General features: G+C 56.7%; 1 protein-coding gene across 1 annotated transcript; it reads left to right on the forward strand.

Annotated features, from left to right (window-relative positions):
- Positions 1-724: 724 nt before the first annotated feature.
- On the forward strand, positions 725-25,147 carry ATP8B3 (ATPase phospholipid transporting 8B3; the record flags this gene model as incomplete). Its single annotated transcript, XM_081092732.1, has 29 exons — positions 725-813; positions 1,560-1,618; positions 2,093-2,184; positions 2,919-3,032; positions 4,080-4,178; positions 4,485-4,546; positions 5,058-5,130; positions 5,256-5,326; positions 5,753-5,835; positions 7,123-7,281; positions 7,707-7,795; positions 8,831-9,021; positions 9,117-9,325; positions 11,074-11,096; positions 11,191-11,347; positions 12,037-12,225; positions 12,314-12,426; positions 14,405-14,569; positions 14,701-14,812; positions 15,568-15,643; positions 15,860-15,977; positions 16,239-16,620; positions 16,715-16,938; positions 20,340-20,423; positions 21,253-21,486; positions 21,681-21,819; positions 22,023-22,150; positions 23,316-23,487; positions 25,116-25,147. The coding sequence occupies 29 exons, from the start codon at positions 725-727 to the stop codon at positions 25,145-25,147; spliced, it is 3,738 nt and encodes a 1,245-aa protein (XP_080948858.1).
- Between the last annotated feature and the right edge of the window lie 1,241 nt (positions 25,148-26,388).

Here is a 26,388-nt window from a genome sequence, read left to right on the forward strand (position 1 = left end):
CTCTTTCCCTTCTTCTCTCTCTAAAAATGTCAGTAAAGACACCCCCTCTCTCCATTAGTGCAAGACCCCACCCACTGCAGCCCCTCACCCACTGCAAGACCCCTAGGCTGGCACCACTCCAGAGATGATCCCAGGCTCTGCCTCTGCCCTGGCCCCACCCACGGGACCTGCCCTACCTCGCCCCTACCCAGGCCCTCCCTGCAACGCCCTGCCCTCACTTCTCTGGGCCCCACCTTCCGGAGGGGATGCGGATTCTTGTCTGTATAAAGGGATCTCCGGCCCAGGGAGGCCCTGGGGGAGGGAGGAGGTTGGGCCTGGAATCCTGGAATCCTTTGCCTTGAGGCTTCCTTATGTGTGTGTGTGTGTGGGGGGAGGTGGGTAGGGGGATGGACTAATGGGGTGCTCGGGTGAGCTGGGTGGAAATGAGGGGGCAAGCGCTAGGACGTCTTCCTACCCCAGATACATTTTGGGTAAATTCTGGCCATCCCAGCACCTCCCCCCAACCCCCATCCTGCACAGAGTCTTCCTGGGCTCCGGGTCCCACTGGCTGAACCTCACTTCTCATTTGGGGAATAGACGTGGCACAGCCCAGGCTCCCGGGAGCTTCTGAGCTGGCCCTGGGCCAGGTCCTCCCCGACGGCTCCAGGGAAACCTGTGACTCAGACACCAGCCATCCTGACCTGAAAGGGAAAGAAGCAGAGGACAGAAGGTGATGAGATCTGGGATGGGGGACACCCCGGGTAGCGGGGGAGCCCAGAGAAGTTGCCTGAAGAAGCCCGGCCTGTCTGAGAACTGGGAACGGCGACCAGAAGGGTGAGGAGGCAGGCACCGAGCATGCGGGAAGGTGCTCCCCCGAGGGCGGGGCAGAGGGGGCAGCCCTGGCCAGGGCTCGGAGAGCTGCCTGCCTGCGGAGGGCCCTCTGGTGAGATGAATTCCTGGCGTTGATGGAATGGCCGTGAACTAGAGAGGCTGTGGGAGGCTCTGGGCTCTGTGGGAAGCCTGGTGTCTGCTCCACCACAGTTAACTGCCCTGAGACCACGTTGAGACCTCTCAGAGCAGCTTGGACCTTTATACAAGCTTAGCAATTAATGAATAATCTAGGGCCCATGTCATCAGCCAACAAACACGCATGGAGCCCCTCACTGGGCTGGGCATTGCGTCCCTTGTGGACATGGGTTAAGAGGGGACAGCAGGGAGACCCAGGGGGAGGTGGGTGTGGCCATCCCAGGAGAGGCAACGGTGGCCTGGCCAGAGGATGGACCTGGGGTGGGCAGCAGCAGCCAGAGGTAGAACCCATTCTGGAGACCTGCTGTAAAGGAAGTCAAGCAACTTCAGCTTGGTAGCTGGAGGGACTGGTGGACATGGGGCTGTTGCAGGATGGGGATCGGTGGGGGCCCCAGATATTCAGGGAAGGACACTCAGCCATCGGCTGGACCTTCAGCGCTGGGAAGGTGGCAACCGATAGAAGTGGGAGGCGACATTTTGGAGAGGGCAGGGTAATGGACAGCGTGTGGCAAGGGCTGGGCAGCTGGTGTGACCCTGGCCCCTCTCCCCGACAGCACCACCAGTGCGGACAGTCTGGCCTACGGCGAGGACCTTGAGGAGGAGAAGAACTCAGGTGCATGTTTTGGGGCCAAGTGTGGGGTGTGGGATCTGTAGAGTAAGCCAAGGGGCATTGCAGAGTATAGTGGCTGAAATATGGGGATGAGGAGACCCCCCCCCCCCACCCCGGCCCAGTCCATTCAACAGGCCCAGCATGTTCTCATTGGGTTACAAATAGTCCCAAATCCCATAACTGAATGCTAGACTCAGGAATTGGGGGCTGCAGACCTGAAACAGCTGGGCCGCCCAGGCTGGGCGAGGAGCCTCCCCGCAGGGCCGGCACCAGGCCTGTTTCCCCGTCTGTAGAAGGAGGGCATGAGTGGGTCTCCCAGGCCCGTCCTCTGAGCCTAGGGACTGGCCCAGGGTGGTGTTTGTTTACCAGCTCCCACATCCATGGCGGTTCCCCGGGGGACCCATTAGACCTCCTCTGGGGGATCCTGCGGCCGTGTTCGCTGCACCCCAGGCAACACCCTGCTCTCTCCGGCTCCAGCGTTCACCTGGGAGGTGAAGGCCAACAACCGGACCTACAACAACCAACTCAAGGAGAAGGTCCTCCCGTGCTGGCAGAGGAAGAAGTACAAGGTAGGCGGCCCCAGCCCGACCGTCCCCTGCTACCTCCTCCCAACCAGCCCCCTCTCCCGCACACACGGAATTTTAATCGCGAATGAATCACCAGTTTGGTGCTGGAGTGCCCACTGTTCCCTTAGCCCTACCCCAGTTCACCTTAAAATGTGAAAGTACTGCCCAGCCGGCGTGGCTCAGTGGTTGGATATCCAACTGTGAACCAGGAGGTCATGGTTCAGTTTCCGGGTCAGGGCACATGCCCTGGTTGTGGGCTTGGCCTCCAGTAGGGGGTGTGCAGGAGGCAGCCAATCAATGATTCTTTATCATCATTGATGTTTCTATCTCCCTCTCACTTCCTTTCTGAAATCAATAAAAATATATTAAAAAAAAAAAGAAAATACTAAATCTTCAAATTACAACGTGTCCATCAGACTCTGCCTAAAACCCCCCTGGGTGTGTCTCGCTTTGAGAAATACCGGGGTCACAGTCCTACTTGAGGTGTCTTTGCATTCAGTAGGGGCTCAATCACTGCTGGCTCAAGGCTGCGTTCAATTGGCCCTCAGTAATGCTGGTCTGAAGGCTCTGCATTCAGCAGGTGCTCAGTAGAGCTGGCTCATGGTAGATAGGTAGTACTGGCTCGAGGCTTTACATGCACCGGGTACTTAATCATTGCTGATTGTGCTCAAAGGGCAGGGTGAGGCTAAGGTGGGGCCCTGGCCTGGGCAGCACCTCCATGCTGGCTCTCATTCCAGGGCAACATCATCCACACAGCCAAGTACAACTTCTTCTCCTTCCTGCCCTTGAACCTGTACGAGCAGTTCCACCGAATGTCCAACCTCTACTTCCTTTTTATCATCATTCTCCAGGTGGGGCAGGACAGGGGTGGCTCCAGGGGTCAGTACAAACACCTGAGCACAGACCATTCCTTCCATCTGCTCACCCTGCCTCCTCCAGGAAGCCCTCCTTGACCAGCTTTGCCACATGGCTCTGTAGACACATGGAGGTTCGAGTGTGTGTTTGTGTGGTTGGGAGGAGGGGCCGGTGTCTGGCTGCTCACACACTGGGAGCACCCTCATGGCTGAGTCTCCACTGCTCAGTCCAGGGCCTGGTTCACAGAAGATGCTCTGGATAGATGTCCAATGATGAAGGTGCATGAGTGGCTCCTCTGGGCCCAAGGCGGGCACAGCCCCTCCCCAGGATGCACAGCCTTGGCCACGTGACCCTCTGGGCCTCGGCCCACTGAGCTGACCCCAAAGGGTGAGGAGGAAAGAAGGTTGAGAGCAGGTTCCCAGCACCTGGGTGGCCCTGCCAGATGGGCAGATGTCCTACCTGGGCAGCTCCCTCTCTCGGTGAGTGGGCAGCTCACAGAGCACCCCGACCCCCCTCAATATCTCATCGTGCTGACCCCCTCTGCTTTGATCCATCGACGCAATAAACACACTGTGGGCGGGGCCTATGCTAGACGCTGAGGACCTGCCGGTGGCCCTGACACCCACTGCCATTGAACCACATGGAGGGGACCAGTGATGGAAAGGGGACCCACACCCCAACCCACGCTGGCCTGGGGTTCGCTTGGCGCTCAGGCCTGAAGGGTGACTGGGAGGAGCCGGGTTACAGGGAGTAAAGCCGAGGCTCTGAAGAGGGAGCAAACTTGGGGCTGGCAGGGCTTCCTGGAGGATGTGACTGGGAGCTGGGCATGGAGAGGAGCTTGTGGGGAGAATGGGAAGCAGAGGGGCAGTTGTCCCCAGAGTTGTAGGGGGAGGTGGCTGGCCTGGAGCCCCGGGGGTCGGCAGGTGGGACACAGGATGCCAGGTTGAGGGGCCGGCTGGGAGGCCAGGGGGATGCAGTTTGGGGCAGTGTTCGGGATGGTGGTTCGGTATTGCCTTCCCGGCATGACCCAACCTCTGTGCCAGGGCATCCCCGAGATCTCCACCCTGCCCTGGTTCACCCTCTTCGCCCCATTCACCTGCCTCCTCATCATCCGGGCCACCCGAGACCTGGCAGATGACATCGTAAGTGGGGCCCAGGGACAGTTGGGAAAGGGTTGGGGGCCGGGTGGGGTCCTTGTCTTGCTGCCACAGGGACAGGTGTCCCATAGCTCTATGGCCCTCGGTGCCACACTGGGTGATAGGTGGACCGGGCCTTCCTTCTCTTCGTAGCAGTGCCCCAGCAGCCCCCCTTCCTCCATCAGGGTCCCTGGCAGATGTGGCTGGTGTGGGGGTAGCATAGGGGCGTGGCTGGGGGTGGGATCATCCTGGGCGGGGGCAGGGCGGGGGCAGGGGTGGGACCACCCTTCTGACCCACCTCTGTGGACTCAGGGCCGACACAGGAGTGACAGGACCATCAACAACAGGCCCTGCCAGATGCTGGTGGGGAGCAGGTGAGGCCGCTGGTGCTGTGGGGGGTGCACCCTGAGGACGGGGACTCCCTCACAGCTGGTGGCAGGGGCCGGGGAGGGGGGGGCGTGGAGGACATATCAGGGAGGGGTGCCCAGCAGAGTGCCCAGAAACGTCCATGCCCCCAGACACCCTGGTGGAGTCTGATGTCTGACAGGGACCCAGCCTGCTGTCTGCCAGGCTAAGGGCTGGGCCCTGTGATGGGGAAAGAGGCTGGGAGCCGAGCGCGAACCTTGCAGGGCTGAGAGTTCAGCTGCAGGTCTGAAGGAACTTGGATGCTGAAGCGGGTGGAGGAGGCAAGGTTAGGGAAGGTTGGACTTCCCCTGGGCCCAGAGTCCCCCACAAAGACCTGCGGTGGGCAGGCAGGGAAGCAAAGCTCAGAGGGCAGTCCCTGCTCCCCCTGTTTTCCAGTTTGGGGGTGGGGGGTGGGGGGTTAAGGGTTCCAAAGACAAGCCTGGCTGGGCCCCTCTCACACCTGCTGCCCACCCCCTGCAGCTTTCTGTGGCGAAAATGGAAGGACCTGTGTGTGGGGGACCTGGTCTGTCTGCACAAGGACAACGTTGTCCCGGTGAGCTGGGTCCGCCTGGCTCAGACTCCCCGCTCCTGGGGGAGGGCGGCCTTCCTGCTTGTCTTCCTCCTGTGCACGCCCCTCCCCCAGTGTGTCTTCTCCCTCCCCCCCCCCCCCCCCCCCAGGCCGACGTGCTCTTGCTGGCCAGCACGGAGCCCGGCAGTTTGTGCTACGTGGAGACAGCAGACATCGACGGGTGAGGCACAGCTCAGCACTAGGGGCTGGGGGCCTGGGAGCCAGCGAGGCCTTCCCCAGTGGCCACAAAGGGTGGGTCCCCGAGCCCACGGGGATATTGTGGGCATTCATCCTGGGAGCATTTGTGGGGGACCTGCAAGCGGCAGGGGGCAAGAACATTCAGTCAGAGAAAGGGACCCACCTTCTCTGCACCAACATTTCTGGAGGCCCTGCTGTGCTCCAGGTGCGGCCGTCCGAAACCGAGAAGCCTGCGCCATTCCACAAACGTCCTGCGTCAATGGGGCAAGGCCCCTCGGCCTCCTCGTTGGCATCTGAGCCGCAGTAGGGGCTCCGTGGAAATGTCTGAGTGACTCTGGAAGGGGCTGGGGTGCCTTGCCTGGTCGCTGCCTGTCCCCACCTCTCACCTCACTCCTCTTCTCATCACCAGGGAGACCAACTTGAAGTTCAGGCAGGCCCCGATGGGCACGCACCGGGCGCTGACCAGTGAAAGAATGATGGCTTCCTTCCAAGGTGAGAGGTGGCGAGTTCATCCACCCCATCTGGGCCTTTGTCTGCCCCTCTGTACAGCAGGCATGGAACGTCCCCATTTCACTGGGTTTGGGGGACGGTGATAGGGGTCTACTGGAGGGGGGTGTTGGGGGTCGAAATAGTTTTGGTGTTTTTTTTGGTTAATCCTCACCTGAGGATATTTTTTCCATTGATTTTTAGAGATAATGGAAAGGAGGGAGGGAGGGGGAGAGGGAGAGAGAGAGAGAGAAACATTGATGTGAGAGAGACACATCGATGGGTTTTCTCCCGCACACACCTGGACCGGGCCAGGGATCCAACCTGCAATCCTTCCATGTGCAGGCCCACACTCTAACCACTGAGCACACCAGCCAGGGCAAGATAGCTTTTAATAGGCCAGCTTATCCCAGGCCTGTTTCATGTCCTTTACATCCATGTAACAGTCGGAGCAGTTTTCTGTTATTGTTAGAAAACATGCTGCACCATTGTATCAGGCGTTACATTTTATTTTTAAAACGTGATCACATTAAAGCAAATGTTTTTGGTTGTTTAATCAAAAAGGCAGCCTCTGTGCACAGAGACAGGGAACCGGGCCATCCATCGCAGCTTCTTATTTCCCACCAGAAAAGTGAGACATTTCATACCTGTGGGCAGAACTACCGTTTGCCAGAGCCCAGCAAGGGGCTACAGTATTTTTTTTCCTGTCTTAGTGCAAAGACAAGTTAATCAAATCGGGTCTAGAGCAGAATCGTCCTCTCAAACACAGCCCTTTTGCTCTGGATATTCAAGCGTTGGTTGCATTTGTTTTCACGGCATCTGAGAAAAGGCCTCGCTTACATGGAGGCCAGCCACTGTGGGCCGGGCGCTGGGCTAGGCCCCAGGGTCCCCAGCATGGAGGAGATGCGGCTGGCACCTCCTCTCACAGAACTCACAGGGGTTCAGGACACCACTGCAGGATTGTAACCAGGAGGAAGGGGACTCAGGGGGCAGGGACCTGATCTGGCTGGAGGATCAGAGAGGGTTTCCCTGAGGAGGTGTGCGTCCTGGCACAGGGAAGAGGATGCACAAAACCCCTGAGGCTTAACAGCCAGCTTTGGAGCATCCAGGGGGAAGCTGCGTGGCAAGCAGATGGAGGTGCCAGTGGGGCAAGTTTGGGGCAGTGCAGGGCCCTTGGGGGTTGCTAGAGCCAGAGGTGAGAGAATGTTCCCCACGCCTGCCCCACCTGCTTTGGAGAGGGGTGGCCTGACCCCAGCCATGCCCTCGGCTTCCTGATGGCCCTGTCGCCCGTAGGCACGGTGGTTTGTGAGGAACCCAACGGTCAGATGCACCGCTTTCTGGGGTGCCTGCAGTGGGAGGGCAAGAAATATTCCCTGGGCAGCGGCAATATCCTCCTACGTGGCTGCAAGATCCGGAACACGGACACCTGCTATGGACTGGTCATCTATGCCGGTACCGCCGCGCTGGGCCCTGCAGCTTGAGCTGTCCTGGTGGGGGTGGGGGGGGGACCCTGAAACTGTTGGCAGGAAGTCACAAGGCCAGGCCTGGCTGCTGTGTGTCTGCTGCCATAGGTGTGGGGCTCCCGACATGGTTCCTATGGGGCTTGGGTTCTAAAACTGTGGAAATGTGCATATTGAGACAACACCCTTGTTACTTGGCTGGAGAATGTGGGGTGCTTGTATGTAGATGGCTGGGTGGCTGGGCAGGTGAATGGATGAGTAGGGGTGACAGAGGGATAGAGGATGGATGGATGGATGGATGGATGGATGGATGGATGGATGGAAGAGTGAATAGATGGACGGATGGATAGATGTATGTGTGTATGTATGAATGAATGGATGTATGGATGGACAGACAGATGGATGCAACCCCTGCAGGTTTAGACACGAAGATCATGAGGAACTGTGGCAAAATCCATCTGAAGAGAACCAAGATAGACCGTCTGATGAACAGGCTGGTGATCCTGGTGAGCTGCCTGAGCCCCAGCCTGGGGGTTGGGAGGACACAGAAGAGGGAAGGGAAAGGTCCCCATAGACAGAAGCCCTGGCTGTCATGTTTCAGGCCTCAGCTTCCCGCCTCTGCAAAATGTGCAGCCTGACCCTACAGACAGGTCTGTGGGCCAAAGACTCTTCTTAGAATCATGACACGTAAGAAATGTCTTTATAAAATAAATGTTGATCTTGACATTTTTTCCAAATCCACAGGAGATTATAAAATGCTCAGCTACCTTCCATGGACATTCATTTAATAATTCTTAACTCTTTGCCTAATCAACTTTATCTGTATTTTTTATTTAAAAAAGAATATTTTTATTAATTTCAGAGAGGGAGAGAGAGGTGGAAACATCAATGATGAGAGGGAATCATGGATCGGCTGCCTCCTGCACGCCCCCTATTGGGGATTGAGCCTGCAACCCGGGCATGTGCCCTGACCAGGAATCGAACCATGACCTCCTGGTTCATAGGTCAATGCTCAACTACTGAGGGCTTCCATTGCTTTTTAGAGTGAGTGGAAGGGAGGGAGGGAGTGTGGAAGGGAGGAAGAGAGAGGGAGGGAGAGAGAGATCATATGAGAGCTGCACATTGCCTCCAACAAGTGCCCCACAGCCTGACCACGGTGGGGATTGAACCTGCAACCCAGGAATGTGCTCTTGACCGGGAATCAAACCCGAGACTCTGCAGTGCCCGGGCCAACCCTCTAACCACTGAGCCATGCCAGCCAGGGCTCAACTTTATCTTTTTAAAAGTTGTTGTAATATAACTTTTAAAATAGCAGCCACAAAACCCAGCAAAACCCCTGCAAGTTCCCCTCCCCCTGGGACTGCCAGCCACCTCCCCCCAGCCCCACTCCCCCATCCTGATGGCAGAACTTGGGGGTGGGGGGAGCTTCTCCTTTCCTGTTTGTCTTTTACACTGGCTGTGTCCCTGTTGGCTAGTCGCTGGGGTGTCTCGGTGCTGCCCTGGGCCCCTCCACATGCTCCACCATCCCGTTTGCTGAGCAGATCTTCGTGTCCCTGGTGCTGATCTCCGTGGCTTTGACCTTGGGCTTCTGGGACAAGGTGAAGGAACTCAAGGCCAAGCACCACTACGTGTCTGAGAAGCTCATGTACAGCGTGCCCACCGAGTCTTTCTTCACCTTCTGGGGTTTCCTCATTCTACTCAGCGTCATGGTGCCCATGGCTATGTTCATCCTGTGAGTCCCTGGGGCTCCCCCCACCTACTCCTCAGCCAGAGAGAAGGGGGCTGGGGTGGGCCATGGGCCAGGCCTGACCCAGCGTGTGTTTGCAGAACCGAGTTCATCTACCTGGGGAACAGCATCTTCATCAGCTGGGACAGGCAGATGTACTACCAGCCCCAGAACATGCCGGCCAGAGCCCGAAACACCAGCCTCAGTGACCAGTTGGGCCAGGTGGCGTACATCTTCTCGGACAAGACCGGCACGCTCACACGGAACATCATGACCTTCAGGAAGTGCTGCATCAACGGCCTTGTCTACGGTGGGGCCTTCCCTGACCTGTCCTCCCCCCACGGCGCCGCCCAGCACGCCTGACCCTGGGGTGCAGGAGGGCCCTGGGGCGCTGCAATCACCAGGAGACCTGAGTGGGTCTCAGGGTCAGCTGGCCTGCCCCCTGGGCCCCACCCCCTGCAGGCCGATGGGGATCTGAAGCTCAGAGCTGCAGCCAAAGGCCTCCTCTCTGGGGGTCAGCAAGCTATTCCTGTAACAGGCCAGCAAGTCAATGTGCACATATACTTAATCCTCACCTGAAGAAATTCTCCCCATTGCTTTTAGAGAGAGTGGAAGGGAAGGGAAGGGAAGGGAATGGGAGGGAGAGAGAGAGAGAGAGAGAGAGAGAGAGAGAGAGAGAGAGAGAGACATGGAGGTGAGAGAGAAACATTGACTGGTTGTCTCCTGCATGCACCCCGACCGGGCTGGGATCGAACCTGCAACCCAGTTATGGGCCCTTGGCCAGGAATCGGACCCAGGACCCTTCAGTGCTCGGGCCGACGCTCTAAACACCAAGCACACCAGTCAGGGTCAGCAAGTCAATATTTTTAGCTTCCCCTGCGGCACCGTCTCTGTGGAGACTCAGCTCAGCCCTGGTCCCCGGAAAGCAGCCTCTGCTGCGGGTGGACGCTGAGCTTCGAATTCCAGTGCGGCTGACGTGTCACGGAAAAGTATTATTTTGGTTTTCACAAACCTCTGACGTTTGAAATCCATAGCATCTTCACATGTCACAAAATAGAGTTTCTGCTTCTGATTGTCACAGACTGTACCGAGGACACCAATTTTGAATTTCATAGCATTTTCAAGTTTCCCGAGATAATATTCTTCTTTCAATTTCCCTCCAACCAGTTAGAAATGTGAAAACTCTTTTTAGCTTGCAGGTCACAGAAAAGCTGGTGATGGTGCAGGGCGAAGCTCGCCAGCCCCTGGTCTAGTTTTTAGCTCCGTTTGGAGCAGGAGCTGGTAGAGGACCCAGCTGGGTAATTATTTGGGGCAGCAGGCAGTCATCAGCATGAGAAATGGAAATTCCACCTGACCCTGAGCCAGGGCCCGGGAGGTGGGTGATAGAGAGCGGGGGGCAGGGTGGGGGGGTCTGTGGTAAGTGGCTGGTTTCTCTCATGTTGCTCTCTCTGTTTTTCTTCTCTCTCTCATGTTTCTATAAGCACTCTGGGGCCAGACTTTTATTTGAAATCATCCACTTTTTCAAAGTAGCAGCCAAGTTTTATCAGCCACCATGAATAGTTCAAACAAGATGTGTTCCATGAGGCCGCATCCCTGTCCGGACAGTCTTTCTAAGGCCCCCCAGGAGCGCTGGCCGTTTGTTTGCTCAGTGGTTAGAGCAACAGTCTTTGGACCGCAGGGTGGCAGGTTGGATTCTGGTCAAGGGCACATACCTCGCTTGCAGGTTAACCAGCCCCCATAGAGGCGCGTATGGGAGGCAACCAATTGATGTGTCTCTCTCACATGGATGTTTCTCTCTCTCCGTCTCCCCCTCCCTTCCACTCGCTCTAAAAATAAATGGAAAAAATATCCTTGGGTGAGGATTAACAACAACAGCAAGATTCCCCCAGGAGATGGGGCCCCATCTGTCCCTCCTTGTGCAGAAGGCAAAGCTGCAGCTGGGGGTCCGCTGTTGTTTAGGGTTCAGACCCTAGGAAGACTGGCATTGGGGCGGGGACTGTGGGACCCTAAGCTGTCTGGGGTGCTGAGGCCTGAAGCAGGGTCTTTCCTCAGGCCCAGACGAGGAGGAGACCCCACCTAAGGTGAGTGCCGGCCCTGCAGCACTGGATGGTGGTGGGGAGTCGGGGGTGGGGGGTCGGGCACTGACCTACCCAGAACCGGCTTGTCCCCCCCCAGGAGAACCCCTACCTATGGAGCAAATCTGCGGATGGGAAGCTGCTCTTCCAAAATGCGAGGCTCCTGAGTGCGGTGCGTGGCAACCAGGACGTGATGGTGCGGGAGTTCTGGCGCCTGCTGGCCATCTGCCACACGGTGATGGTGCAGGAGGAAGACAGTGAGTGGGCTGGGGCTGCCCAGCCTGCGGGGGTGCTCAGGCCCTGGGGCCCCTGTGGTGTCTTCTGGTCTGAGAGGTTGTCCAGCCCCCACCCCCCCCAGGGCTCCTGTCATCCAGCCTAGAAGGTTCTCAGGCCCGTGTCCCAGGCTCCACCTCTTCTGCACCCAGCGGGTGTCCAAGCCTGGGGCTCGAGATCTGCTCCTGAACTGGGAGAGGAAAGTCATCTGGCCTAGGGCCCAACTGTCTGCCTTCTTCTTCTTCTTTTTTTCTTTTTTAATATATTTTATTGATTTTTTACAGAGAGGAAGGGAGAGGGATAGAGAGTTAGAAACATCGATGCGAGAGAAACATCGATCAGCTGCCTCCTGCACATTTCCTACTGGGGATGTGCCCGCAACCAAGGTACATGCCCTTGACCGGAATCGAACCTGGGACCCTTCAGTCCGCAGGCCGACACTCTATCCACTGAGGCAAACCGGTTAGGTCCTGCCTTCTTTTATTTGGCTTAGAGGTTGTACCGGCCCATTGTCTTGTCACTCTCTGGTGAGCACCCACTGGGCCCACTCCGTCCCCGGGGCTACAGAGAGGGAAGGGGAACCTGCCGCAGACGGGTGGTGGGTCCCCAGAAGACAACAGGCTCTCAGTGAACGTGGTCCCCAGCCCACTCCCATGGTCCCCTCCCCCACCAGGCCAGCTGTCGTACCAGGCGGCTTCCCCGGATGAGGAGGCCCTGGTCACGGCCGCCCGGAATTTCGGCTACGTGTTTACAGCGCGCACGCAGGACAGCATCACGGTGACGGAGCTCGGGGAGGAGCGGGTGTACCAGGTCCTGGCCATGATGGACTTCAACAGCGTCCGGAAGCGCATGTCTGTGCTGGGTGAGCGCCCTCGGCCCGGGATGGGGGTGGGGGTGGGGGTGGGGGTGGGAGGGGATGCTCATGGGCAGTCGAGCCTCTCCCTCCACAGTCCGGAACCCCGAGGGCTCCGTCTACCTCTACACCAAGGGCGCAGACACCGTCATCTTTGATCGCTTGTATAAGAGGGGCTTGACAGAGGGGGCCACGGAAGAGGCCTTGACGGTGAGTCGCTGTGGGAAGGGAGGGAGGGGGAGGGGTAGAGGGAGGGAAGCAGAGGAGGGGGTGTGCAGAGAAACTGCCTCAGGCATCCAGGTGCTCGTGTCCACATGGGCAGGGAGGAGCTGAACCGCAAGCTGCACCTGCACAGAGGGGCATCTTTGGAAGGCATACGAGGATCCTCTCTGGTTAGGCTTTGGCCCTGGATACTGACCCCGTCCCCAGCCAGCCCTGGGTTCCCGGACACAGGCAGCCTTCCTGCCCCAAACATTTTGTCTCTGTGGATGAAGCCCAGACTCAGCCACGCTTTCGCAGCTGTGTCTGTGTTCCCTGCTGACCACTCTGGGCTGGCTCTTCCGCCCCCCAGGGTGTTCCCCAGGATGCTAGTCTCTGGCTTGCAGTTTTCCTCCTGCTCAGGTGATGCCCCGGGACCTTTGCACACACTGTTCCCTCTGCTTGGACGCCTTCCTCTGCTCTGTCACTCAGGAACTTTTGGTCCTCGGGGCTCTGCCACCTCCAGGTCTCCACCTCCAGGGAGACTTTCCTACCTGACTCTAACATGGGGCTGTCATGTCATGCCAGGTGACCCCTCTCTGGCCAAGCCCTGACCTTCTGGGGTTCCCTAAGGGCTTTGCTGGGTCCCCAGCATAGGGCCCAGGGGGGTGTTTATGCAAAGAATGCCCCGAGCTCCTCACTCAGGACTTCCCAGAGTGCCCTGCTCTGCAAGGTTGGGGAGTCCGGGCCAGGTGGCTGGTCTCTGACTAAGAACTGAGGAGCGCAGTCAGAACAATGACCCAGAGCCCAGGAGCCTGGCATGATGGCTTGGTTCAACTGCCCCATGGAACGGAGAGGTAAACCGAGGCCCGAGAGGAGCAAAGGCTTGTGTGGAGCTTCCGATGGCCAGGGAGCCCCTGTCATATCCAAGCCCAACCTCTGAGGCCCACTTCCAGTCAAGAACAAAAGCAATGCCCTAACCCAGTGGTCGGCAAACCACGGCTTGCGAGCCACACGCGGCTCTTTGGCCCCTTGAGTGTGGCTCTTCCACAAAATACCACGTGTGGGCGCGCATGTGCAGTGCGATTGAAACTTCGTGGCCCATGCGCAGAAGTCGGTATTTTGTGGAAGAGCCACACTCAAGGGGCCAAAGAGCCGCATGTGGCTCGCGAGCCACAGTTTGACGACCACTGCCCTAACCGGTTTGGCTCAGTGGGTGGAGCATTGGCCTGCGGACTGAAGGGTCCCAGGTTCGATTCCGGTCAAGGGCATGTACCTGGGTTGCGGGCACATCCCCAGTGGGAGATGTGCAGGAGGCAGCTGAATAGATGTTTCTCTCTCATCGATGTTTCTAACTCTCTATTCCTCTCCCTCTCCATTCCTCTCTGTAAAAAATCAATAAAATATATTAAAAAAAAAAAAAGAACAAAAGCAAGACCTGGGGCCACCCACTGGGCAGAAAGCCTGGGGGATGGGGAAGTAGGGAAGTAAGGGGCCCACAGACACCTTTCTTGCGGCCACCCAGTCCCCAGGGCACCCCCGGATCTCTGGGTCCTCTGGTGGGAGCTGAGGGGGGGGGGGCTGGAGGCCCACAGGATTCTTTCTGTTCCCTCTCCACCCCCAGAGCCCCTTTAGAAATGAGGCGGAGTGCGGAGCACAGACATTCCAAAGGCAGGGGGTCAAGGGCCAAGGGCTGCGGGAGCCCTGGCCGGGGAGGGGTCTGGCAGAGCTGCACTGAGGGTTTTCAGGGAGAGTTAGAAGTGGCCACACAGAGTGTAGGGAGCTCTGGAGACAGAATGGAACTGGGCCTCTTGGGGGGCTGAACAGCAACTAGGGAGCATGGCAGCACGTGGTCCCGGCCCCCGCTGGGGAGGAGAGACTGTGGGGGGTCAAGGTTCAGGGAGCCCAGGCAAAGAGAGAGGAGCTGACTGGAGAAGTGCCCGGGCAGCAGGTGGTGACAGGGCGGCGCCTGCTGCCCGGCGGCCGCCAGTCCTTTGCCCAGCAGACCCTGCGCACGCTGTGCCTGGCCTACAAACAGGTAGGTGAGGACACCTACCAGGAGTGGCGCCAGCGGCACCAGGAAGCCAGCAGCCTTCTTCAGAACCGGGCCCAGGCCCTGCACCAAGTGTACGAGGAGATGGAGCAGAACCTCCAGGTGGGCGCGGCACAGGAGGTGAGGGGGCTCCACATCCTGGTTCCAGCCCTGGGTCCCCAGATCTCCCTCCCCCGCCTGGATAGCTGAGTCCCTGCTCAGTCTGTTCCCTGTGCCCCCACCTCCACCCCCAGCTGCTGGGAGCCACAGCCATTGAAGACAGGCTCCAGGACGGCATCCTTGAAACCCTCCAGTGTCTCAAGCAAGGAAACATCAAAGTGTGGGTGCTCACAGGAGACAAGCAAGGTAGGTCCCAGGGCAGCCGCCCCAGCAGGGAGAGAAGGGAGATGGGTGGGAGGCAACTCAAGCGTCACCATCAGCCTGTTCCAGTTGTAGGGGTTCAGCCCTGCCGCCCACCTTGTCCTGGGAAAGGGAGAAATAGGATGATCAGAACTGGTGGGGTCCCCCAGGCACCTCCCTCAGATGGGTGGCACTGCGCCAAGAACTTCTGGAGTATTTGGTTCTCATGGCAACACCATGAGTTGGAAACTGGTTACCCATGCATGGGAGATGGGCACAGTGAGTTCAGCGACCTCAGGGCACTTGCTGGAGGTTGCCCAGCCACTTAGAAACAAAGCTGGCATTCACTCCTGTGGCGGGAGGCACATACACACACAAAAGATTTAAAATGACAGTTTACAGCTGTGCTGGAATAAAGACAAATGTCCAGGTTGGAATACATTCACTTTTTCTTCTTCTTCTGATTTTAAAGAAATTAAGTCATTTTTGTGGGTTCCTAGAAGTGCCTGTGGGCTCTAGGCATGATATATCTAATAATGATCCTTGGCCCAGACTCACTTCCCTCTAGTAGCCCAGCCCCGGCCAGCCAGAGTGCAGGCCCCTTTGATCAGAGCTGCAGCCAAAGTCTCAGGGTTGGCTCGCACTGGCCGGGCTGGGTCACATACCCTCCTCTGAACCAATCACCATTGCCAGGGGGTGGGGCAGGGTGGGCATGGCCCTGGGCAGGGGGCTGCCAGGGGCTGAGCTAGGCTGGTTTTCAGAGACTGCGGTGAATATCAGCTTTGCCTGCCAGCTGCTGTCCGAGGACATGCTCATTCTGGAGGAGAAGGAGATCGTGTAAGGAGTGGGAGTGGGGGAGGATGAGCTGGTGGGAGCAGGGTGAGGGTGGGGGATCGGGGACATCCATGGCTCAGATGTGGCCCTGGGGGTCTGCAGAACGTCCTCAGCCTCCACCTGGCTGGATTCCCAGAGCGGGAAACTGAGGCACATCGGGGGAGGGGAAGGAAGGAAGCTTGTGCGCGGACGTGGCTGAGCCCCAGTGGGTCTCTGCAGTCAGATTCTGGAGGCCTACTGGGAGAGCAACAACAACCTGCTGAGTGGCCAGGGGTCTCTGAAGAACCGGTTCCTGCCACAGGTCAAAACGGCCATGGTCATTAACGGAGAGTTCCTGGTCAGTGTCAGCTCAGGGCTAACTGTGGGGCCTCTGGCACGTGGGAGGGGGCTGGGAGGAGCACAGACTCGGGGTGGGGGTGGACTATTGGAAAAGCCCAAGTGAATGCTACACCCAGAGATGATTCTCAGAGGGACGGGAGCCATGAGCTCAAGGCTAGCCTGGGGTGGGGGCAGGGGCAGGAGGGGTGTTCACGAAGGGAAGGGGTGCAGGCAGAGTGATGTGCCCTCCCCCCGCTCTCCCCACCTCTCTGCTGGCCAGGACCAACTGCTGCCCCTGAGCAAGGATTCCCAGGTGCTCGTCGGAAATGTGCACGTGGGTGGGCAGGAGCCCTGGCGGGAGCCCGCTGAGCGGAGGACAGACGTCCGGCAGGCCGGGCGCACCTCTCTCGTGTGGCAGACCCTGGGGGGCCAGCTGAGGCGCCCGGGGTTGGTGCCAAAGAACAAGCACTCCAACACCCACGAGAGCCCCGAGGCGCGGCGGGAGCGGGCCTTCGTGGAACTGGCCTCGCGATGCCAAGCCGTCATCTGCTGCCGGGTGACTCCCAGGCAGAAGGCCTTGATGGTGGCGCTGGTCAAGAAGTACCAGAACGTGGTGACCCTGGCCATCGGGGATGGTGCCAACGATGTCAACATGATCAAGAGTGGGTGGTGGGCACCGGGCCCCAGGGGAGGCCTGTGGCGGGCTGGGAGGGGGTGGGGTGGGCCAGGGCCAACAGGCCGCGTGTGCCCCCGCAGCTGCGGACATCGGCGTAGGGCTGGCGGGCCAGGAGGGCATGCGGCTGGTGCAGAACAGCGACTACATGCTGGCCCAGTTCCGCTTCCTGAGGCGGCTGCTGCTGGTGCACGGGCGCTGGTCCTACATGCGAGTGTGCAAGTTCCTGCGCTACTTCATCTACAAGACGCTGGCCAGCATGATGGCCCAGATCTGGTTCGCTTTCTACAGTGGCTTCTCTGCCCAGGTGCGCTGGAGGCAACAGCCCTTTGGGGATTCTCTGGGTTGCTGGGCCCTTCTCCTGGCTTCCAGGAGGGCGACAGGCTCACACACACTGTCCAGGGTCCTCTGGGGTCCTCTGGGGTCCTCTGGGGTCCTCTGGGGCAGGGCTGGCCTGAGGTCGCAGGGCAATGCGACCTTCTCCCTGGCTGCATTCGTGCAAGTATAGTGTCCAGATAGAGGGAGGGATCTTCCTGCCCAGCTGAGTGCCCAGCAGTCCCAGGGACATTTGACAGATCTGAGCTGGGAAGCCAGGCAGGGCAGCTACTCCAAAGGTAGATCTTTCTAGGGGAGACAGGATACGCTTGAGCCCCAGAGAAGAGAAGACTGTGGGAGCTGGGTCCCTGGCCTCAAGACTCTCAGCAGTAGCACGGTGAGGCGCGGATGTGCCCGGAGCCTCAGAAGGGGCACAGAGAGATGATTTCCTGTGTGTAAGGACGTCGTCTGAAGACAGATGGCCCTGATAGGGAGTAGCTCCGTCACTGATACCAAGGCTTTGAGAGGGAGCTTTACAGAGGCACCTGGATAACTACATGTTGTTCGTTTTACTGTTTTGTCTCTAGATATTTTATTCTTTTAGCTGCTGCTGTACATGGAATTGCTTTCTTAATGCCCTCTGGGGGTGGCTCATTGCTGGTGTGAGAAACACAGATGATTTTTGCACGTTGATCTGTGCCCTGTGCATTTGCTGACTCCCTTTATTGGCTCCAGGAGATTTCTGGCGGATCCTTTGGGATTTTCTGCATGTCATCTGAAAATAGAGATCATTTTCCTTCTTTCTCTCCATGTGGACGCCTTTTATTTCCCTCTGGCTGGAACACCCAGTGAGATGGAGAGGGCTGGCAACCTTATTTAGTGAGGACAGTGTTCCGTCTTCCTACATTTGTTAACTAGAATTCTTCTGTAGGAAGAACCAACCATTCCTTCTCCCTCATTTATTTATGAAATTATTTATTTTTATTATTTTTTTAGATATATATATTTTAAATATATTTTATTGATTTTTCACAGAGAGGAAGGGAGAGAGATAGAGAGTTAGAAACATAGATAAGAAAGGAACATTGATCAGCTGCCTCCTGCACACCTCCTACTAGGGATGTGCCCGCAACCAAGGTACATGCCCTTGGCCGGAATCGAACCTGGGACCTTTCAGTCCACAGGCTGACGCTCTATTCACTGAGCCAAACAGGTTAGGGCTTTAGATATATTTTTATTGATTTCAGAGGGGAAGGGAGAGGGAGAGAGAGATAGAAACATCAATGATAACAGAGAATCATTGATCAGCTGCCTTCTGCAGGCCCCCAATTGGGATTGAGCCCACAACCCTTGACCAGAATCGAACCTGGGACCCTTCAGTCCACAGGCCGATGCTCTATCCACTGAGCCAAACCGGCTAGGGCTGAAATTATTCATTTTTATCAGTATGGACCCATGGACATTTATTTGATTGTATGTTTTATTGCTCCATTTATCCCCGAAGTGTCTTTTTGACATGGCCTGCTTCTCTCTGAGCATGTCTTCACTTTCTGGCACTATAAGAGATTCCAGGCTCATTCTGTTTTTTCTTTGCCCCAGCCCTGGAATCAGGCACTCCCATAAGGAGCCCTGATCCTTTTCATTAGAGAATGGTAGTTCGTTCTTGGTGTCTCATTGCTGCTGGGGTTCTATTCCTCTCTCAGCAGACAGAGCTAGGAAATGTACACATACTAACCCATGGATAGACGCACATCTCTATGTCTTTCTCTATTTCTATGTCTGTCTATTTTTAAAAAAATCCTCACCCGAGGATATTTTTCCATTGATTTTTAGAGAGTAGAAGAGAGAGGGAAAGACAGAGAGAAATATTGATCTGAGAGAAACACATCGATTGGTTGCCTCCTGCATCCGCCCTGACCAGGGCCCCAGGCTGGGAGGAACTTGCAACCGAGGTATGTGCCCTTGACCAGAATCTAACCTGGGATCCTTTGGTCTGCAGGCGGATGCTCCATTCACTGAGCCAAACCAGCTTGAGCTATGTCTGTCTATCTATCATCTATCCTGTGTGTATTAAAACCCTACAAGTTGCCCTGACCAGTTTGGCTCAGTGGTTAGAGCGTCAGCCTGTGGACTGAAGAGTCCCAGGTTCCATTCCGGTCAAGGGCATGTACCTTGGTTGCAGGCACATCCCCCCAGGTGTGTGTGTGTGTGTGTGTGTGTGTGTGTGTGTGTGTGCAGGAGGCAGCTGATGGATGTTTCTCTCTCATTGATGTTTCTAACTCTCTATCCCTCTCCCTTCCTCTCTGTAAAAAAATCAATAAAATATATTTTTTAAAAACCACTATGAGCTCCCACTGATGTCTCTGATTCCAGGCCCACAGAACAAGGCTCAGCTTAGCCTTTTCCAGGTACTCATTAATGACTCTTGTCCAGCTGTGAAAAACTTGAGTCTTGTAAAATGATTGATCATTACTTATTTGCTCACTCGAAGAATGAACATAAAATCGTTTTTGGAACGGAAACCCATATCCTTTTTTAAAAATATTTTTTTTATTGATTTCAGAGAGGTAGAGAGAGAGAGAAACAGCAATGATGAGAGAATCATTGATCAGCTGCGTCCTGCACACCCCCTACTGGGGGTTGAACCCACAACCCAGGCATGTGCCCTTGACCAGAATAGAACCCAGGACCCTTCAGTCCACAGGCGGATGTGCTATCCACTGAGCCAAACCAGCAAGGGCTGAACCCACACCCTTTAACTGAACTAGGTTCTTGCATTGGGAAAGGCGCTGGGCCCATTGCCTGTGGGGTCTCTTCCGAGTCCATCCGTCCGTGACTCCATAAATCTAAAATGACCAAAACCACATTCTTAGCCACTTTCCCTCCTGTAGCTCTTTTGAAAGCCCTCCAATGACAACAAATACTCCAAAGTGCTGTTTTAAAAGAATTAGACCCGGCTTTTCCTCTTTGCCTTTTACCTTCCAGCGTCACTTAACGCAGTGGTTCTCAACCTTGGCTGCACATTAGAATCACCTGGGAATCTTTTTAAAATCCTGATTTCTGGGCCTCATCCTCCGGAAATTCTGTTTCTTTGTTACTAATGTTGTGGCCCCACCCCATAACAAAGAAACAGAATTTCCGGAGGATGAGGCCCAGAAATCAGGATTTTAAAAAGGTTCCCAGGTGATTCTCATGTGCAGCCAAGGTTGAGAACCACTGACTTAACCCAACCCTTGATTGTAACGAATTTTCTCACTCACCTGGAACCCTCCACAGGTGCTGCGCTGCCTTTGGGGGGTGGGTGTCTCCTCAGGTGAAGAGCATATCTGCTTCTGGACATTTGGCACCTGAAGGCTGGCCACTGACCACCTTCTCCCCCCTCCCCCTCCCTAGCCTCTGTACGAAGGCTGGTTCCTGGTGCTTTTCAATCTGCTGTACACCAGCCTCCCAGTTCTGTACATTGGGCTCTTCGAGCAGGTGAGCAGGCTGAGGACGTGCCTCCCCCTTCCCTGTAGATACTCCTGTCTCTGCCACACCTTCTCCCCTGGGGAGCTGGGGTGGGATGTGGGCAGGGCTCCTAGCCCACGACCATGTAACTGTTCCCACCGGAGCTCAACCTGATGGTGGGTGAAGTCCTTTTGCCCAGCTACCCCCACCCTTTTGGGACACTCCCAAAGCTCAGTCCCACTGTCGGCCCATCCGTGCCACAGTGGGGAGGGGATCAGAGAAGATAGTCCTCCTCTTTGCCCTGCCCTCCTCCCGAGCGGGTCTGGCTAAGAGAACCAGAATAGGGTGGTCCAGTCGAATGCTTAGGATGATGGAAGTGTCTCGTGCCTGTGCTGTCCAGCTGGGAGCCACCAGCCACAGGTGGCTAATGATGGGCACTTGAGGCTGGCCTGGTGTGACCTGAGGAACAAGACTTTCATTTCATTTTTTTTAAAAAAAAATATTTTATTGATTTTTTTACAGAGAGGAAGGGAGAGGGATAGAGAGTTAGAAACATTGATGAGAGAGAAACATCGATCAGCTGCCTCCTGCACACGCCCCACTGGGGATGTGCCCGCAACCAAGGTACATGCCCCTGACCGGAACCGAACCTGGGACCCTTTAGTCCGCAGGCCGACGCTCTATCCACTGAGCCAAACCGGTCAGGGCTTTCATTTCGTTTTTTTAAAAAGTTTAAAACTGTGGTAAAACACCAATAACGAAATTCGCCATCTCACCGTTCTCACGCGCATGGTTCAGCAGCTTGTTGCTGTGCAGCCAGCCTCTAGAATCGCCTCTAGAATCCCTCCACCCCCGCCAGGATGTGAGTGCTGAGCGGAGCCTGGAGCTGCCCCAGCTGTACATTGCCGGCCAGAAGGACGAGCTCTTCAACTACTGGGTCTTCCTCCAAGCCATCGGCCATGGCATGGCCACCTCCCTGGTCAACTTCTTCATGACCCTGTGCATCAGTCAGGACACGGCTGGGCCCCTCAGTGACTATCAGTCTTTCGCCGTGGTCGTGGCCCTGTCGGGCCTGCTGTCCATCACCATGGAGGTAGGCAGGGCTGCTGCCCACCCCACCCCTGGTGAGAACTTGGACACAGACCATGATGGTCTCATTGCCTGGTGACCCTTCCTGAGAGGCCTTAGCAGGTGCCCCTTGAACCTGGGGGCTGGGTCCCCACCCTCCTCTACGTAGCCTTGCCTGGTGCTCCCGCCCCCATGGCTGAACCCGCCTCTCCCGCTCAGGTCGTCCTCATCATCAGGTACTGGACGGTCCTGGCTGCGCTGGCCATCTTCCTCAGCATCTGCTTCTACACGGTGACGACCTGGGCAAGCCAGAGCTCCTGGCTCTTCACCGTCTCCCCCAAGACCTTCCCCTTTCTGTGTGAGCCCCACCCCACCCCCACCCGCAGCAGGGACTAGGGTGGCAGCCCTGGAAATGGGTGGGGCCTGTGTCTTTAGAGAATTTGCACAGAGGCATTCCGGGGGTGAAGGTGAGGAAGGAGGCGGGGGTCTGGAAGAGGGGGCACGGAGCAGGCTCGGGGCGGCTTCCCCCTGGGCCCGGCTGAGACTCTGCTCTGTCACCAGATGCTGACCGCAACGTGCTGTCCCACCCCGCCACCCTGCTGGTGGTCCTGCTGAATGTGTCATTAAACTCCCTGCCCAGACTGGCCTTGCCTGTCATTTACCAGGCCCTCCAGAAGCCACACTCCAAGGTGAGGGCGGCTGGGGTCCCCCCTGCACATTCCTGGGACCCATCAGCCAGAGCTGGTGCTGGGAGCAGGGACTCCAAGGAGATACGGAGCTGGGGGTAGAGGGTTCGAGACCCAGATGCACACCCAGTGCTCTCAGGAGGGACAAATTATAGGCCCCAGGAACTCAGGAAGGAAACCATACTTCCTGGGATGGAGGCGGCCAGCCTGGTTCCGGCAGTGACGTGGTCAGACTTCCACCATGAATTGTCCAGGACTTGGGGGTTGAGATGACAGAAATGACCTGGAAAAGGTTTAGGCAAAAAGGGGAACTTAGAAACACCCCAAGTGTCCATCGATAGATGAATGGATAAACACAGTGTGGTTCATCCGTCCACACAGTGGAATACCATTCAGCCTTTAAAAACAAGGCAATGCTGACCCTGTTACAATGCAGATGAACCTGGAGGACATTATGCTCAGTGAGACAAGCCAGTCACAAAAGGACAAATACTGTGATTCCACTCACAGGAGGTCCCTAGAGCGTTAGATTTATGGACAGAAAGTAGCTGGAGGGAGCCAGGGGCTGGGGGATTCGTTTTTAATGGGGACAGAATGTCAGTTTGGGAAGATGAAGTTCTGGAGATTGAAGTGATAGTTGCATAACAATGTTAATGTGCTTAATGCCACTGAGACGTACACTTAAAACTGGTTAAAATGGTACATTTTATGTCTATTTTACCACAAATGAAAAAAATGTGTATGTGGGGGGCCGGGGGAGGGGGGACTTACTGGATCAGGTAACAAGAAACTAGAAGGACCAGTTGCAGCTGGGCAGGGCTGGAGGACTGACGGAAACAGTGGGCCAAGACCTGGCCACAAACCTGCTATGTTCTGCCACACAGGCTGCAGCCAGGCTGCCCCCGGTTAACTTCCCCGGCTTTGCCACACCAGAGCACTTAAGGCACCTGGTAGCTGATCTGGAGTGCAGTCCCAGGGGAGGACTGTGATTGGCTGGTCCAGAGTTAGGTCCAAGGGAGAACTGCAGTTGGGTGCACTTGGGTAGGGAAGAGCCTGGCCAGAGAATGGTGACCAAGGGTTATGAATGGCCCCCACTGGGAGCAGGTGACCCGAGAGCATCCAACAGAGTATGGGAGCCTGAGGACCCTGCTTGCCCTGTGCTCTGCAGGAGGAAGAGACGGCGGAGGAGATCGCAGTGGAGCCTCTGCCCTACCTTTGCCGGCAGTCACGTGCCCGGCGCTCTAGCTATGCCTTCTCCCACCGGGAAGGCTACGCAGACCTGATCACGCAGGGCACAGGTTTGCGGAGGTCACCAGGGGTCAGCAGCAACACTCCAGCCGGTCACACCATCCCATCGAGGAGTCGCCCTCGCACCAGAAGAAGATGCCATTCTTGGGGAGGAAGGGGCACCCGCCCTGCGGGAAGGTGTCCTCCCAGGACACGCAGCCCACCTCCCCGATGAGCTCCTCCTTTACTGGGGAGGAGCAGTGCTCTTTCTCCAAAAACGAGGCTCCCTCCACAGACAGGCCGTCTGGTTCTTTCCCCGGGAAACTGCCAGGGAAGCAGCCAGGCCGTATTCTCCTGAGACTCTGCCAGCAACCAAGGAGAGGCCGCCGTCCCCCAGAGAAAGCCAGGTGCCACTTTCTAAGAGCCAGCCGTGGCCTCCAGGCCAGTCATTTTAAAAATATATATATTTTTATTGATTTTGCAGAGAGGAAGGGAGAGATATAGAGTCAGAGACATCAATGAGAGAGAAACATTGATCAGCTGCCTCCCACACGCCCCCCGACTAGGGATCAAGCTGCAACCAAGGTACATGCCCTTGACCGGAATCAAACCTGAGCCTCTTCAGTCCGCGGACCCACGCTCTAGCCACTGAGCCAAACCAGCTAGGACCCGGCCAGTCATTTAAAAAAGGGAACCAGCCAGCATCCGTGGAGGAGGAGAGAGAATCATCCACAATTAAAGAACCTACAGAGGTGGCGCCCTGGCCCTCGAGAGGCAGCCGTCATCCATGGAGAGCCGGCCAGTGCCCCTGGGAGCCAAGTGCCACCTGTTCTGGGGGGGCAGCCACGCCTGCTTCGGGAGGAACAGGAATTCCCGGCTCAGGAAACGTCAGCCGGCAAGCATGACTCCCCCCCCCCGCTCCCTCCCCCCCTCCCCACTATGACAAGGGCTTCACAGCCTTTTCTTTTTCTAATAAACCAGGGTCTGTCTGACCCCAGGGCTCCCGAGGTCACTCTTTTCCTATGCTTCTTTCTGTGATGCAACCTGGAAGTCTTTCCGGGTTTTAAAAATCAAAACACTCACCTCTAGTGGCCAGATGGAGGATTTGCAGGAAAAGCTTGTTGTTAATCTTCACCTGAGGATATTTTTTTCATTCATTTTTAGAAAGAGTGGAAGGAGTGGAGGGAGGGAGGGACAGAGGGAGGGAGAGAGAAACATCCTTGTGAGAGAGACACATCGATTGGTTGCCCCCTGCCCCTGGCCCGGGGGCTGGGCAGGGATTGAACCTGCCACCCGGGTACATGCCCTTGACCTGGAATAGACCTGTGACCATCCAAGTGTGCAGGCCAGCGTTCTAACCACTGAGCCTGCTAGCCAGGGCACTGAAGCTTGCTTTATTTATGGGTTTACTTTCCCCCTTTCCCCCTGGGGTAGGTAATGTGGATAAAACTTTATTGCTCTCAAAATAGAGAAATGTGCTGAGCAGATTCCGCTTACCAGTCCTGGCCCCTGGCTGCTGCCTGCTGGCCCCTCCCAGGGCAGTTGATGAGGTCCAATCCTGGCACCAACCCAGCCCATTCCCTTACCAGGCCACCCGCTTTCTTCCCTTCGAATGGACCACCTTACAATTCAGGCTCCAGGAAGCCGTGGGCAGTGATGCCTCAGATGCGAGTCTCAACAGGATCTTTGTTGTCAGGCTTGGTTGGCTCAAAGGCCTTGAGTTTTTCTCTGGTTCTTTAAGGTTCCCGAGAAGGTGGCGCCCTGTGGGGCTGAGGGCTCAGGGGTGGCTGTGGCCATGGGGCAGGGCAGGGTTTGCCCGGAGAGGCCTGGGCTGGGGGGGTAGACTTCCTCCTCCCTGGGCCCCTCTGTTCCTCCCCATTTCATGGTGGGCGAGCCCCCTCCCTCCCCCTCCTGCACCCCGCCACCTCCACACTGTCGGCCAACACACACGCCCAGGTGAGTGACTAGAAAATAATTTATTGGAGAAAAACAAAACAACAAATCCAGCACAGCAATGGTTAACAATGACGATGATTCTTTTTTTTCTTTTTTTCTTTTTTTTACTTTTAAGCCTGTCGCCTGAGGGTGGGGTGAAGAGGGCTCTGTCCCCTCTAGCATTGGGAGGGACTCTGGATGACCCCAGTAGTGTCTCCCCTGAAAACAGCCCTAGTGTCCAGTCTTGATTGAACACTCAGGGCTCTCCCTCACCCCCGGCTGAGGAAATCCACCCAAAGACCAGCCCCTGGGATGGGGGCGGGGGGTGGGGGGGGTAAGGGGGGCGGTGGTGGTCTGCCAGGGCCACAAGGAGGAGCCCAAGATCTGATGGGCTTATACTGCTTTGGGCAGAGAACTGCTTTGGGTGACAGTGCCCTGAGGCATGTGCTCCCCCACCCCATTTTGGGGGGGGCTGACCCTCCAAACTGGCTTTTTGTCCTTCAGGGCATGAGGGACCCCCTTCCTGGGGCCTGTCTTAGAAGGTGGGCTATCCAGGTGGATGTGTGGGGCCTCGTGCCGGAAGTGGAGTTACAGGCATGGAGTCCTCTTGTATGATTTTGGGGTCCCCTCTGTTGTGTAGGGTCCCAGTGTAGGCTGGAAGGAGGAAATGTAACCCCCGACCTCCCAGGCCAGTCAGAGAGGTATACTCAGCCCAGCCCAGAGCTGAGGAGGCTGGGGGTGTCTGGGTGGAGCCTGGCCAGGTGCCTGTCCTGGGTCCCTGGGGGGTGTCTCAGGAGGGTTGTTAGGACCTCGGGAAGTTGGGGTACACCCCAGCCTCACACCGCCCTGGGCGACAAGACTCGAACTGATTGTCTCTCTCCTCTGAACAAGACACTTGGGAACTCATGCGAACGTGAAACCAACGGGGGTCCAGGATGACAGCGACAGCCACCCGCGCCCAAGCGCCTGGAGCGGGAGACTCCGCAGCACAGGCGGGCGGCACGTGGGTGCCAGGAGGTGGGAGCCGGTCTGGGTGCTGAAGCCCTGCTGTCTGCCTTCCTCTTTCCTCCCCACCTCCC

Source organism: Myotis nattereri (genome assembly GCF_964212035.1).
Source record: "Myotis nattereri genome assembly, chromosome: 5".
In the NCBI taxonomy this organism is placed as follows: domain Eukaryota; kingdom Metazoa; phylum Chordata; class Mammalia; order Chiroptera; family Vespertilionidae; genus Myotis; species Myotis nattereri.